General features: G+C 31.8%; 2 protein-coding genes across 4 annotated transcripts; both read right to left on the bottom strand.

Moving 5' to 3' along the window:
- Window positions 1-3,040: 3,040 nt before the first annotated feature.
- LOC132737584 (uncharacterized) lies at window positions 3,041-6,198 on the bottom strand. The gene is made up of 4 exons (XM_060724898.1): window positions 5,983-6,198; window positions 4,987-5,055; window positions 4,086-4,272; window positions 3,041-3,148 (listed from the first exon to the last, which is right to left on the bottom strand). Exons 1-4 carry the CDS (start codon window positions 6,181-6,183, stop codon window positions 3,084-3,086), a joined length of 522 nt encoding a protein of 173 aa, XP_060580881.1. The 5' UTR covers window positions 6,184-6,198; the 3' UTR covers window positions 3,041-3,083.
- Window positions 6,199-7,329: 1,131 nt separating this feature from the next.
- Window positions 7,330-14,253, bottom strand: LOC132737583 (uncharacterized). Of its 3 annotated transcripts, none has more exons than XM_060724895.1 (8): window positions 14,223-14,253; window positions 13,734-13,786; window positions 13,007-13,034; window positions 12,625-12,666; window positions 11,931-12,025; window positions 11,207-11,278; window positions 8,985-9,040; window positions 7,330-7,537 (listed from the first exon to the last, which is right to left on the bottom strand). In XM_060724895.1, the coding sequence occupies exons 2-8, from the start codon at window positions 13,764-13,766 to the stop codon at window positions 7,345-7,347; spliced, it is 519 nt and encodes a 172-aa protein (XP_060580878.1). In that variant the 5' UTR covers window positions 13,767-13,786; window positions 14,223-14,253; the 3' UTR covers window positions 7,330-7,344. The 3 variants fall into 3 exon arrangements, with proteins under 3 accessions (XP_060580878.1, XP_060580879.1, XP_060580880.1); XM_060724896.1 differs by having other exon boundaries at window positions 13,007-13,069; window positions 14,223-14,244; XM_060724897.1 differs by lacking the exons at window positions 13,734-13,786; window positions 14,223-14,253 and adding an exon at window positions 13,588-13,616 and having other exon boundaries at window positions 13,007-13,069.
- Window positions 14,254-15,043: the final 790 nt, after the last annotated feature.

Raw genomic sequence — 15,043 nt, 5'->3', positions numbered from 1 at the left:
GAGCGTCTAAAACTCCGCCCGAAACGTTTTGTAATGTCAAATCACTCAAAAAACATTGACAGTCGATACTTCAGCTGGCAAATATTCAAAATCATTTTCTGTACACCACTTGGCAAATTTATTAAAATACAAGTCATATTTTTGATTTGTATTCTTGGCTTTGGAGGCTCTGGCCAAATCTGGTATCTTGAGCGCTGTAGTTTGGAGGAATTCTATATGCGACAATTTGTGTTTCTCAACCCAAAGCAAGCTGCATTGGATATTCCTTTCCCCGTAACGCCTCTTCCGTAACCATTTTGGAGACTTTGTTCATTTCCGACCGAATATCCTCGAAAAATAGACTGGTTCCGAAATGACCTTTGAAATGACTGAGCTGACATTGATTGATGAGTTGAGATAAGTTGACGCTGACTGACGTCATAAGGCTTGGATTTGCGTGCCCTATTAGCCCTGGAAATTGCTCCCCGCAGTTGACGGCGTCTTCGTCATCGTCAGCCAAAGCATCATCTGCTACAGTATCCCAGCCATGACAGTCGGCAATCTTCAATAATTTTTTGCGTTTGTTAATAGTTTCCGCTTCGGTGCTCACAACTGTTGAAATAGCATACGCATTTACCATTTTAGATGAACAAAGATATTCAATTCTGCCGAACACTTCTAACCTGTCGTTGTTAAACAAAAAAAAATGTCTTTTCAAACCTTCGTTTTTAAAGTCAAATTTTCTACGTTGCCGAACATGGATTATATTTCTTATAGAAATACGTCTTTCTGACGAGATAATGCGTGTTCCTACATGAGAGAAATACATCTTATCCTGGCTGACTTTCTTCTTGACGGCCCCTTTAAGACGATAAACTCGCTTCGTTATGTTCACTTTCTTCCGCACAACACATATCATATGAAACAATTAACTGAGCAATAAACACTCTTTCTTATAGCTTACGTCGAAAGTGATATCTCACGCTTATTAACCATCCGAAGCAGGTTCGTAATCTACCCTAATGAGCTGAATATAACCAAGAAAAGACGTTAAAAACGCATACCACCAAATAATGATCGATCGGTCACATATAACATATTTAAGGTTTCATTAGACATAAAATGGTCACATAAAGCATTACATGTTCAACCTCTTGCCTATTGGAATATCCCCAGCCGGTTATATTTTTACAAAGGTTTTGCAGAAAAACTGCGTAGCTAGGGTTAAGGAGTCGTATTATGTTTTTTTTATGACAGCCTTAGTGGTGATTAGACTTTTACTTAAGTTATATTAAGGGATAGTTCTTTTATTAGATTAGAAATAGCTGGAAAAAGTTCTCCCTCGATAACGCAAGCGTCGCCGTTGACGTCAGTGGATCAGGATTTGGTAGTTCTGTTGATGGAATAGACGAAAGTCAAGTCTTTGGTACGTGATCAGAATCTGAGCAGAATTTCAGCTAGAGATGAGAGCTAGAGGTTTTTCGGGGGATATATTTATTCTTCTGCAGGAAAGTAAAGTTTGAATAACTTAAGACATCAGAAGTGTATGTTTAATTTTGAAAATTGACAGTAAGAACCTTATTCGAATGATATATGTGCCAATTTATGATGTTTGCAGGAAGCATGACAAATCTTTGTTTCCTCACTGGATTTTAAGGACAGATAACTCTGAGGCTGACTTTCTCAGCAGATGCTCTGACAGTGACGACTGGTCAGTTACAGACTAGACGACAAGCATGTAACATTGGCTAAATATCAAAATATTATAAATCACATGTTTGCCTTTTCTTAAGAAAAATATTGTAGGGCAAAGTGTGCCTTTTAGTACTGGGATAATCTAAATATAAAATTGAAGACTCATCAATCCAATCGCCGGGTATTTATGCCAAGCTCATACATTTATGATCAAATAAGAATATGACCGTCCTAGTAATAAACAGCTGACACGATCTTCTTACCTTTCTTCTTATCTTTAGAAATTACACAAGAAGTTAAACATATTAGTTTGTTTGCTTGAGTTAAACGTCATACCGACACAGTATAGGTCATATGGCGACGTTCTAGCCTTACTGGTAGTGTAAGACCTAGGGTGCTCTTCTGTAGCCCCTGAGTATAATCACCTAAGTTCCGTAAGATAGCTGGATAGATTTCTTACATGAAAGAATCCTAAGTCCCTGTCGGGATTCTTCCCCTACAGCGGCGAGAGGCAAGTGGTCCGAAGTCAACGACCGTAACCACTCGGCCACGGACGCCCCTCAAATTATCAGTACATTGCTTTCAATATTCTGTAAGGTTTATTTAAAATAATATTTTACGTGGAATTTATTTACCCATTTTAGCATACATTTAAACAGTATTATTTGTTTACAAATACAGGTACATAACTCGAGTTGTTCATGAAAACAATAAAGTTGCTTGGTTATAGTTCCTTGATAAAATTAAAAGTTTGCTAGGCGACATTAAGTAAACCTACTGTGAGAAATGTTGAATAAATATACAATATCACACATTCAGATGTATGACAATTAATCTTAAACTGAATATTTTTCATTCTTATCATATTTGCGACTATGAGCACAATGAACTACATGTATAGAAAAAAGCATGATCAATTGACATGTTTTGGCAGTTATTTTATCTATTATATTAGCCCTTGCTGCACACACAGAATGCATTACGCTTTATATATTATTGTAACGTTTCAACTGTATATTTTCCGATTATTAAAGATATTGAATAATCAAAACGACATCTGTCACTTTTAATCGATGCTTTTAATTCATCATTAAAACCTGGGAGTCTGAAGCTAAAATGCGATTCATTATATATACTGTACTACAAATATAGTATATTTATTATTGATTCACACGTTCTAAAAAGTTGTTCTTTACAAAAATTTATACAACTTGTTATGAAGTAATCTTGTTCTTTTTCTGACTTAACATTGTATATTATGGACTGGACGCCTTATTATCAAACGAATATATCTGCACTGTTGCATTAAAGTACATGTATGTGTTCTTACAATATTAAATAACTTTAAGACAAAACTAAAACAAAGTCTAGGTACATATTGTTTTATTTCAGTCAATTTACATGGTAAATTAGTGAATGACTTTAAGTGTTGTCATGTCAACACGACCGTAATATGCTAGAGTGAAAAGGTGGGCTGAAAAAAAGCAACAAAAAATAATATTACAAATTTCAAATGTACAATAAATAGAGGATACTGAATGAGTGTAAGTTAAATACTGAATTTATTAAACGAGTTGAACAAGATGATATTATGTCAGTAACTGGAGAGCATAATATTTTATTATTCAACGAGTTCGATTAATTTAGTAATAAAATTACTCGAATTTACTGTTCTATTTATCAAATATCAAAAATTAAGATTGTTTAAAGGAACTCAACTGAGGTTTTTTTGACATAACAATACTTGAAATAACTTTTCGAGATTAATGTTCAATTTAATGTAGGTTTATACCAATAACTTTTTGAACAATTTCAGATTATTCGCTCACTCCGATTTTCCAGGATATTTATTTGACTTGTAACAAAAGAACCCAAAACTGAAAAGCTTTTCACTTAAATCGGACTAATAATATCACACAAATACGATTTTCAAGTTATATTTATTTCTTGATAATCTTTTTGCATACCTTTCTTTTTAAAGTGTCCTAGCCAATGTATATAAAAAATTCAAATATTTTCTTTAAAGGCTTTTGACATCAAATGAGTTTCTTTAAAATGTAAAAGAATAATTTTATATTGTAGCGCCTACATACTAGTATATTTTAGTGCGTCTTAACGCTATGTTTATATAACGTAAATGACGCCACATCAATATATATGCACGGCCGTGCAATACCATTTTCACGCTGTCTCAAAATCGGCACGGTTATGTGATAATGCATTCGACATACAAGTTACAATGTGAATATTGGATTTTGAGCCCCATTTCTTCATCTCCTCCTTCTTTTATTAAGATAAGTGTTGGTGAATATTAATGATAGTTACTTTATATTCATGCTTGCAAAAGAACTGGTATCTTCGAAAGAAATAATTAAAATATATCATTGCTACAAAAGATGATATTGCTTTACTATTCTGGTATTTGCATGACCCGTGGTTACATCCACTATCACCACAGCAAGAGTTACACGTTTCTGTCGATCTCTTCTTAGCAGATCCACAAACAGCGTTCCATGACAAACCATAGTCTGGTTGTGTGACGTTAAGTACACACAGCTTGTAATGATCATATTGAAGTTTCATACCATAACGGCACATCTGTAACAAGGCACAGTGAAAATATACATAAAACAAAATAAAATATATCCCAGATATTTCAGTAGTGAATCATAAGCTAATTCTTAAAGTGAATATAACGTATACTGTTAATACTCAGCAATATGTTGAAACATGATTTGAATTTTCACTTTTTTATATCCTATTGAAACATTTCATATAATATGTAAACTTGTGTATAGGGCATTATAGCAAGCCCGCACAACTCAATCGGTAAGAGAGCGAGACTTGTAGTCTCGACATTGTGTTTGTTAGATTCCCGGACCGGCCAACTAAAATTAGTAATCAATCTCTTTGATGAGACATCAATGTATGAGTGCTCGAACACTTGGCACGCTAAAGAAGCAATAGAATTTTCTAGAATTGGGGCATCTTTCTATATCTGTATCTTGCACTCTCTAAAATATGAATTGCCACTCTGCTGTAAGACTCTTCCATATTGGCAACCGGTTTCGAATTACACACACCATAAGTGCGTCCGTGGTCGAGTAGTCAATGTACTTGACTTAAAACCACTTGCTTCTATCGCCTTAGGATCGAGCCCCACAAGCCGTTAGAAAACTGTAGAACTAGCTAACGGGACGTCGATTGTTTTAAAAAGGTGACCGTTTATGTCTAAAAGTCGCATTATGAACTAGACTGTGTTGGTGCGAAGTATAACCCTGCAGAGATAATTTAAACATTAAAGGATTTTACCAGTTTTGATCTACACCCGTAAGTAAACGAACTATGTCCTCCTACAACGTTTTCTGTCACATAACACATCTGTTAAAAGAAATGAGATAATCAACCTCTATTTGACATGACTAAATCAACGAATTACCTGACACAATTCCAGTGTATAAGGGATACTCATATGTACAGTCAACGACGTGAAAGAAGATTTACCCCTTAAACCAATTGTACAATAATTATTCGTTAACAACATACAATCACATGACTGAATTGTATTAAGCATTCATTTCTCCATATTTAACATAACAACTTTAATTTCTTTATCAACCTTTTAAAAACATACATACAATTTTATGCCTTTGAGCATTTTAATGACCGATATATCAACCCAAATATATTAAATGGACCAGCGCTGATGGCTGAAGATGATAGATCAATATATTCAGCACTCATTGCTATTTCTTGTAATGTACCGCTCTTTATCAGAAAAAGTTGTAGCATTTATGAAATAACAATGGAATTTTACATAAAACAATTAAATGTCAGCTTTAAAATGCGTTTTTTTTTCTGTTTGTACCACATTTTAGCACTGTAATACAATATTGTTAAAAACGCTGATGAATTAATTTATAGGACTTTATATCAAGTATGGTATTTATATCACAATTATATATGTGCTTTATAGATTAACTATGTTCAAATTTTATATTATAAAATATTGATAATTGCTTCACAATTTCTATATGAATATGAAATAAACATGTTTTGACATATATATGAATTTTTTACAAAACTTTTCACTAAAGGATGAGCATAGTATATCTTTTACATTTTCATTCATATGTAAAACATTTCTGAATTCAATTGTCATCTTCACAGTTAACAAATCGCAAGACAACAAGTCACCGTTTTAATTAATGGCATTAAGGTTTCAACGAAATATGAACAAAAAATTTCCTTTTGATTCAAATTAATTGTTAAGGGTTTTTTTTCTTTCAAGATGCTTGTCAAGTGTACCTCATTTGGCTGGCAATACTCCTGTGTTACACATTGGTGCGGTTGTGCGACACTATGACCTTGTCCATCACCGCATGTGTAGCAACGAATTGGTGAATTTGGCGATGGTGTTGTCGTCGAGGTTGTAGTTTTAGTTGTTATAACAGGAGCCTTGGTTGTAAGTGTTCCTCCAAAAAAAAACATGATGAAGACATGTGACATTGTTTCTGTATCAACTTCAAGTTTTGTAAGCGGAATTAAAATGCAGTGACATAAATTATTTACTGATAAAATATATATAATAAGTTAGGTTGTTGAAAGAAATAACCTAATTCCTAAAAAAACTCGTTTAAAAGTCATTATTTGAAGGTTATATTAAGTGGGACTTATATTCAATCACGACTGATTGCGAGAATACGTACAACGTATTTTCAATTGAAAAGAAAAATAAGAGAATCAATTTGAGTCATCTTTTGAAAATGATGAGGCTTATAGTGAACTTGGTCGTTGTCCATTATTTTTCAGTGTGATAAGATAAAGTATAGAATAGTTGCAGATGCTCATGATCTTGAATAATTATACTCTGCTAACAATTAATGTGACAACATGGGAATAATGAGTTAGGCTTCTAGTGTTTATTTTATACATCATAATCTAAATATACCAATCACTTTATTTTCTTCAAAAACATTTAGTTCTCTCGAAACCAAGCTAATAGAAGTATAAAAAGTAGTACTGAAACTTAGGACTTATGCACTTTTAAAAAAAAACATTCTGCAATTAGGAAAAACTATCCTGATATCAACGATGACGGAAAATTTGATCATGCATGATAAAATTTTGAATTATTGCCCATGAATCTGAAAATGAGACTGATATATACAATAGAAAACTCCAGCAAATGATAGAATATTTATGCAGTGTGTTTCTGATGATCTTTGGGTTTAACTTTGGGAGGTTTTGACCAAACTAAACGATGACAATAATTATAATCAACAGTTATTATGGCAATGTAAGAATTTTCATCTTTTGATTCTTTAACAGAAGTAAAATTATTTTTCTATGAATAAATTAACTATATGATAATGCGCCAGAAGAGTCGACTCTTTTGCAGATTTTATTTGCAAGGATTGTGTCATTTGCTAACATTGTTGAATTGTCGTTTTTCTTAAGGCCACTGTTGTCATTTGAGATGTATAGCTTCTTCGTGTATTATTTTGTTATTTGTGTTGAATCAAGCCTTATTTTCTGTATTGCTATAATGTTAATATAATGTTATATGTCCGGTTTATATTCATACATTATAATAATATAACATAAATTGTATTTGTCTTTCTTGAAAAGGCTGGTGATGGGAAAATAAAATTATTCTGATCTACTCTATTATATTCGGAAAATTTCATCAAAAGAAAACGTAACAAAAACTCGTAATATGTTTTGTATAAGAACGCAAGTAAACAAACAAACAAACAAACAAACAAACATTATTCCGCCAAGTTGTAAAGCAAGTGTATATATGTCCATACCATGTGTTAATCCGCAAAGTGCCCTATTACAGTCATGCGAATTGCAGCATCTTGAAAAGAAAACAAACGTTTTAAAGTATGACCACGCTAACGGGTACTATAAAGGATCTGAAGAATTGACAACATAGGTCAGATATGTGCTTTAAATGACACCTGCATGCAAAATTTAAATACAATTGGTTTACAAGTTATGGCCATTTTTCTAAACTTGAGCTTCGATTTGCCCTTTTCCAAAAATATTATAATATGATCTATAAATAGCTTTAAAATGACTTTCTCCGCCTGGTTAAGATTAATTTTTCGTAAACATTAACTAGTGATTATTACCATTTTTTTCTCTAAAAATATATTTTCTAGAAAGCCCCAAAAAGACGCGTGCTTTGACGTGACGTCACGCCAAGTTTGTTGTTATTTTTCTGAGAAAACGTTAGGCAGCTCGCCACAAACGTCAAATTAGTCTATTTAAGTTATTGTCTTGACATTTTAAAAAATATTTCGAATGTAGCGTGCCAATGCGCTCATTAAAATGTCGGAGCACAATAATGAAAATTGTAGACAAGCTTAAAAAAATGTAGATTTCCGTCGTATTCATTGGCAGAGTTGATATCCCATATAAAAGCGATTTAAAGATTATACAATAAAGCAGATATGTACTTTTTAGCTGGTGAATATGTTGTAATATGTACTAAAAATTGAAATTGACCTCGGCGATATTAATTTTTTCAGTACATATCACATTATATTAACCAGCTAAAATTCCATATTTCAATAGTATCCTCATGAGAATGATCTCCCAACAATAATTGTTGAAAAGAAAAACATTCAGCTAACAATCCACACTTGCAAAATGATTGTTTCTAATCAAACTATGAAATAAGTATAAACATGTTACCTTTCCCCTCCCATTTTTAACAGTATCTGTTGTTATCTTACTAACAGGGCCTAGTTTAAAAAATCTGTAAACTCTACGTTTATGTTAGTGTTCATACGTGCTGTTCTGCAAAACTTATAACTTCGATACATGTAGCAACAGGAGAATGTTTCTAATTTCTGTAGAACAGTTACTGATGAATACTAACTTATTTAAGTGTCACGATTTATTTGGCTTCATTAAAATTCACTTTAAAATAACGTCACAACTATTTATACGGACACAGTTCTATGAAGCACTATGTAAAATAGAAGGCGACTATGAACGGAATTTGATATAGTATCGGCTTTTGTATTTCTATGAAAATTAATACATAGAATTTTGAAGAAATACAACGTTTTCATAGAATGACAAATAAAGCTGGACACTAATATCAGAAAGGGTCCTTATTTTGTTCCTAGCTATATATAAAAATAGAATTATATGTATTCATGTGCACACTTGGTCTTTTTATCACATTATCACATGTATAACTGGATCGCTGATGCCAAGAAAGCAAAGTCACCCTGCATTAAGTGTCTAAAGACCTACCACTGTATAAACAATACATTTGTATATTTACTTACCTTGAGCACGCAGTCATGTCCCGTTTTCTGCCAACCAATGATGCAAGCTTGCATATCTAGTTAAAACGAATATATCAAAAAATAAACAATATAAATAATATTTTCACTTTTTATATTTCCGGAAAGAGGTACCTATACATGTAAATCTAAAATAATCAAATTCACCAAGTTCAACAGCTAATAAAGTTTTTTTAAATGATTTAAAGTCTGCTATGAGGATTTTATATGAAAATTCAAAACATGTTGTGTTATTTGTTACAATAAATGTCGTCTCCGCCTAGCAAATTTTTACGAATATGAAAAATCACGGAGGGTAACTACGACATATATGTGTTTTTCATGTTGCTCTACCTTCTTTATAGTCATTGGGAGTTTTGTTTCATTTTGAATGTATATGTATTTATGTGTTGCTATTTATTACACCTTCTGTAGCATTGCTCTTACCATAATTTACTTTTAGGGGACGTATATAAGGTTTGGTGCACATATTACATTACATTCCTATAAATCTCTTCAGAGGTGTACCCGTTATTGCTAGTTTGAAGTTCCTTTTCCTAGGCCGTGAAAACAGTGTAATTTGCAATGCATAGGCGTCCCAACATTAACAAGTTGTGTTAAGTTTGTTTTGCATAGTCGTATATCGTTTCGTGCGTCCTGAACGATCTCTGTGCTTGTGTTATTAACTTTAGTTTATTTACTTCTTCAACTTGTCATTGTTTTACTTGAATGTGGGTGCCAGTATACCTTCTTGAAAAGTGTTATATCACGTCAACATTCGTCTACTGTTACTTGTGTCAATCACCAATAATGTACGCAAAAGTTCAAATGCGCAAATTATCTGGTTGGTCTAAGTTATTAATACAAAGCTTCATTACATAACTGTACTACCGCGCACGGATTTTTTTTACCGATCTCTATTTTGTGCTTATAGAAACAGAAAAAAAGTGATTTGTTTAATTACATAGAGCAAAATAGTATTAAATGACAATAATTTGGCTTAAATTATATGACGTAAAGGCTTTATTTTTTCATGCCTTGTAAAAACCGTTTTTATCACATAGCTTTACCGCTTCTGAGACTGAGTAAATTGGTATTGAAATTTTTTTGAACATGCACTCAATATCATGCAATTATGCCCCGACTATTCTATCTCTTTAAGGTATTAGCACCCTAATGCATTACCTCCGCTTTGAAGAGTATTCAAATAGGCTAGAACTACTGTTAACTACATTGAAAATGAGGGCCATGGGTTCAATCCCCAGAAGGGTCAACTTTTTTTTTCTTTCTTTTTTTCTTTTAACATTATTTATGTATCTCTCATGTCCCATTTGGAAAGAAAAAAGTGTTTAATTTTGATTTTTTAATTTATATAGGTATTTATTGGCTATATTATGCTTAATCTAGTAATAAATAATTGGTACCTGATATTTTCAAAGTGTAATATAATCAAAACAAGACGGTAAAAGTATTTCATATTTTACAAGATCAACCAAAATACTTTTTTAAAAATTTAGGGAAACTTTGAAAACAGGCACTCATTTGGGTAAATTTTAAGAATTTTTTTAATTAGGCTCCCTAAGTAGAAAAATGGTCAGACACATGGTAAAAATGGGTGGGGTAGGGTAACATTTTTATACAGATTTCATCAATTTTAAGTAGAAACCATAATTTTGCTTATTTGGATTGTTAGCTGAATGGTACTATTTGTTTCTTACTAAAAATTAATGGGAAAACATTTTTCATTAGAATGTTATTGCAGATTATTTAAAGGTTCCTACTTTCTAAAAAAGGGCCCTCATAACATCCTAGCTTGAGTTCAGAAAAGTGGCCATAACTTGATTTCCGTACGGTAAACTTTGTTTAAATTTTGCATACAGGTGTACTTTAAGGTATACATCTGACTTATGATGTCAATTTTTTAGTTCCTGATAGTGCCCATTAGGGTCCTAATACCTTAATAGGGAAGTCACTGCCGTCCATGTACAGCCTGTAACGATTTTATCATTTTGCAGTTATTGCAAATGGTCTGGAAAATAGAACGACACGGACAGAAAGAGAGAATGGATTACAGATGCAGAGCTTTATGGAGTGATGGAAGATTTACTCAATGCAATTGCATAATTTTATGGTTTCTCATATTTCTCATGTTAAAATTGTTTTTCACGATGCATTTAGAAATGTTAGTGGGATGAAGTATAACGTTACATAAAAAATAAACTCACCGATTTAGCTCGGCATCCAGCATTGAAGACAACTGTAAGAGAGTTTGTGATCACTTTGTCTATGAAGCATTCCTGGGGTATACAAAAAAGATTATTAAAACAGACATAATATTACATTTTATGAAACTTTTGTTTTTTTGACATTGTAAACTTGGTACTGCTTATGAATAGGAAGTATTGTGAATTCAGTGTAATACAAACGAGAAAGGTGTGTTTTAAAACCATTCAAATTGTCTGAGAGACTTGTTTTTGTTTTTTGTTGTTTTTTTGTAAAATAAAACAAATGTGAACGTTCTTTTGTCCTGTCATGAAACTAAGAAGTTTTCCTTACATTATTTATACTTTTGTGCTGAATATTGTTAACAATGTCTTTAATATAGTTTCAAAGCAATTAGAATCAAGACTCCTCTTAAGACATAAATAGCTCATCTGGGAAATAAGATTGAACATTTTTGAAAATTTTGATCAGAATTTTGCGCATATTTGTGTGGCGTTTCTTCGTCGGTGCAAAAGTCTATTCAAGTTACGGACATTTTATTTCTGTTTAAGCTCAAAACTGGAAAAAAAACTGCAAAGGCTTCTTTTCCAATAAATCTGTATTAATTGAAAACGAGTCTGTTTAAACTAATAAAAAAGATTATTATCCGCCGCAGAATATGTCTATCTTAAACTAGAGTTTCCAGATAGCATGAAAGCTATTTAATTGATAGATATTCAATGATACCTCCATTGTGTTGTCACAAATTATCCGATGTGGACAGTCGGAGAGCGTTGTTGCCTTGTCACATGACCGACATATCAAATCATGCTGCGCAAAACCTGGATATGTAAAGACTGTATTCATTTTAACAAATCAAAATTAGATATAAAAGATGAAGTAATAGAAAGTTATTAATTACGCAATAAGATATTATTTTTCTTTGCCTGTTTTTGGGGTGTGCCAACTAGTCACATTGTAATATGTAGCAAAACATGTGCTATCGGACTTAATTAAAAATACGCCATTTGTCAATTCTCATTTAATACTGACCTGTATCATATAAGCCACCATAAGACAATTTCAGATCAGTGCAAACATTATATGCTTCTTTTACAATGGTATACGAGTACATGTGTCTATGTGTGACAATTTATTATTATTACTCCTCACTTGAAAGTGCATTACTTCACATTAGAGGAGTAAGTATAAAGATATAAGCAAGGAAGTGGTCCAAACTGTTAAAGATTGTTCATGTCACATCTACAAAAAAGCTTTTTAAGAAAGAACTTTTATACGTTCGTATGCAAAGCAGCACGTAACAACGAGCACACATGTAACGACCGGTGAACAAACTAACACCGCCTGTGCAAAAGACAATACTTGTAAAAGAATGCCGAAATGGGGGAAGGAAAAATAACGACCAAATGTATGAACTTACTAAGATTGATGCTGATAACAAATACCAATGATATCAACATACCTGTAAAATACAGCAGTGGAAAGAAACAATTTTCATATAAAACTGTAATAAAATACAGAATGTCAATAAGAATAAAAAATTATCTAACTTCTGAACTGAACTTCTTAGTGATTTATTTCAGAAAGGTAAATTATGAAAAAATGCAACACTGTTTAAAAAAAAATTATTTGTATGCTTCCAAACAAAATACGTTTAATTAGTTTTTATGGCGTGTTATTCACATCTTCCTGTTGTGTTATATAATATCATTAATTAAGTAGTACCTGTTGTGTTATCTAATATCATTAATTAAGTAGTACCTGTTGTGTTATCTAATATCATTAATTAAGTAGTAACTTACTACAGTGTGTCATCCTGGGTGTTGCAGACTACAATCACAGAATAAATAAAGAAGTTGAAAATCCTGAAAAAGTGTATGACTTTGTATTATTATTCATCTACATTTAATTGTATCAATATACTTAAAGTTATCTCCGACTGCTAAAGAACTAATTTTATAGTACGATCATTGCTTTATTTTCTTTTAAACTTTCAAATACAGAAATGATAATTAATTATAAGGCATTGATATATACCATTCAACCATGAAATGTCTGGAAATGGAGATCACTCGAAAGGAATGAAACAAATAAAAATGGGTCTAGAAAGATAGAGACGGCCCATGAGCAACAAGTAGCATGTCCCCTTTCACTGGCCCCAGAGCAAGGGAGGATTTACTAAATGCGCTGTTTTAATAATCCCGAACTTATTATATAAATATACACATAAATAACACATATAGTAGACCTTTGTATTAATTTGATTCAAGCATGCATATTAGATTATGTGTTCATCGATTCGTCGAGTTAAAACTTCATTCAAATGGTTTAACTTTTGCATAATACCGTGTTAAGATAGAAATATTAATCAATGAAATCTTACCTTTGTATTACTTTAATATCTAGCATGCATATAAGATAATTTCTTCATGAAATCGTCGGGTTAAAATGTCATTCAAATGGTAAAACACTAAAAACTTTTGTAAGAGCACAAATAATACGCGATATAGATGAAAATTAATACTTAACTGTACTTTTTGTAAGGTATTGGAAAAGGGTCATGTAAGCATTGTTTGTGCGGCCTGTCCAAAGAATGCAAATATTTAAAAATAAATACAAAATATTATCAAATCATGTAAAATATGTACAAATATATAATCATTTAAAACATAGTTTTGATTGGAAACAAAATAGCCTATCCTAATTATTATAACCTTAACAGAATATTATCTTTTTTATAAAACTTACTTTTTTAAGTAGAGAAAAGAAATTTATATTGTTGATGTTTATATGTATACTGACTGTTACTTGAAAAACAAATACAATATCAATAACCCGAATAACATACTTAACGTTAACTAAATAAAATTTCATTGATTATTAAGTCTGTTAACATATAATTTGTTGCTTTCATAGATTTTAAAAGTTTTTAATTTAACACCCTTAGATAAGTTTTAACTATTGTCTTAAGAAAGAGTCAAATTTCGGAATTAATTTGAATATAACATGTGTACTTACTGTGACAAAGGTATGTTCAGTTATAGAGAGATAAGGAGATATCTAACCTTAAATGGTGGCCTTTATAATCAAAATCATGCATATGAACTCGGTAAATTCCGCCATTTTCCGTATGCCATGGCTAATTGAATTAATATTTAGAAAATAGATATCAATTTTCAGTGCGTTGTTGCAAAATAAAAGTTTTATGACCTAATCTGTGACGTGGACGTTTCCCTTTGTGTCTTGTTCATATATACCGTGTATAGATACACTCTACTGCACGATTATTAGATGAATAGTGTGAGAATATTTTCTGATAGTACTTCTCAACTTGGATCTCTGCATCTGCGGATGATTCTAAATTCAAAATTATACTATTACATGTATATTGTTGAATACTTCTTAAGCCGGTGGACTGTAGATTGCATTTTCCAGTACTGTACATGAACCCTGCAATATTTTCAATTCTGCCGTTTTGACTTTCTTTATGGATTCTATTTCTCTCTATGCTAATCTTACATAAAATTGTATAAATACAGGCAGCTTAAAATTCTAAATAAGAAGATATAAACCTTTTAAGATAAGTGCTTATAAACCCTGGCAAATTAGTCATTGTTCTTTTACAACATATATCCAAATGTATGTAGATAACCATTTAGAAATGTTTGTATCCACTTAACACAATATATGTCGTATTATTGGTAATTTATAACTAAAATGTAATATATATGAATATGGCAATATTCGTTACTATTATACATGTACAATTATAGCAAAACTCGTTTAAATTTCGTCAATTTTGGATCCGGATCCGACTGATACACCATGTAAACGTTACA

Source organism: Ruditapes philippinarum, unplaced genomic scaffold (assembly GCF_026571515.1).
Source record: "Ruditapes philippinarum isolate M1 unplaced genomic scaffold, ASM2657151v2 ctg11894_1_1_1_1, whole genome shotgun sequence".
Taxonomy (NCBI): Eukaryota; Metazoa; Mollusca; class Bivalvia; order Venerida; family Veneridae; genus Ruditapes; species Ruditapes philippinarum.
The sequence above is the reverse complement of the archived record's forward strand: the minus strand, read 5'-3'. Positions and strand labels throughout refer to the sequence as shown.

What these genes read in the sequence shown, in the direction of transcription:
- LOC132737584 (XM_060724898.1), bottom strand. Translation starts at nt 6,183, where the DNA reads ATGTCACATGTCTTCATCATGTTTTTTTTTGGAGGAACACTTACAACC. An exon ending in AGTATTGCCAGCCAAATGAG is followed by an intron (nt 5,056 to 5,982) that starts GTACACTTGACA and finishes TTCTTTTAACAG; the next exon opens with ATGTGTTATGTGACAGAAAA. An exon ending in GTCATGCAAATACCAGAATA is followed by an intron (nt 3,149 to 4,085) that starts GTAAAGCAATAT and finishes GCTTTTTTTCAG; the next exon opens with CCCACCTTTTCACTCTAGCA.
- LOC132737583 (XM_060724895.1), bottom strand. Translation starts at nt 13,766, where the DNA reads ATGACCCTTTTCCAATACCTTACAAAAAGTACA. An exon ending in ACCCAGGATGACACACTGTA is followed by an intron (nt 12,667 to 13,006) that starts GTAAGTTACTAC and finishes TGTATTTTACAG; the next exon opens with GTATGTTGATATCATTGGTA. An exon ending in TTTGTGACAACACAATGGAG is followed by an intron (nt 11,279 to 11,930) that starts GTATCATTGAAT and finishes TGTATACCCCAG; the next exon opens with GAATGCTTCATAGACAAAGT.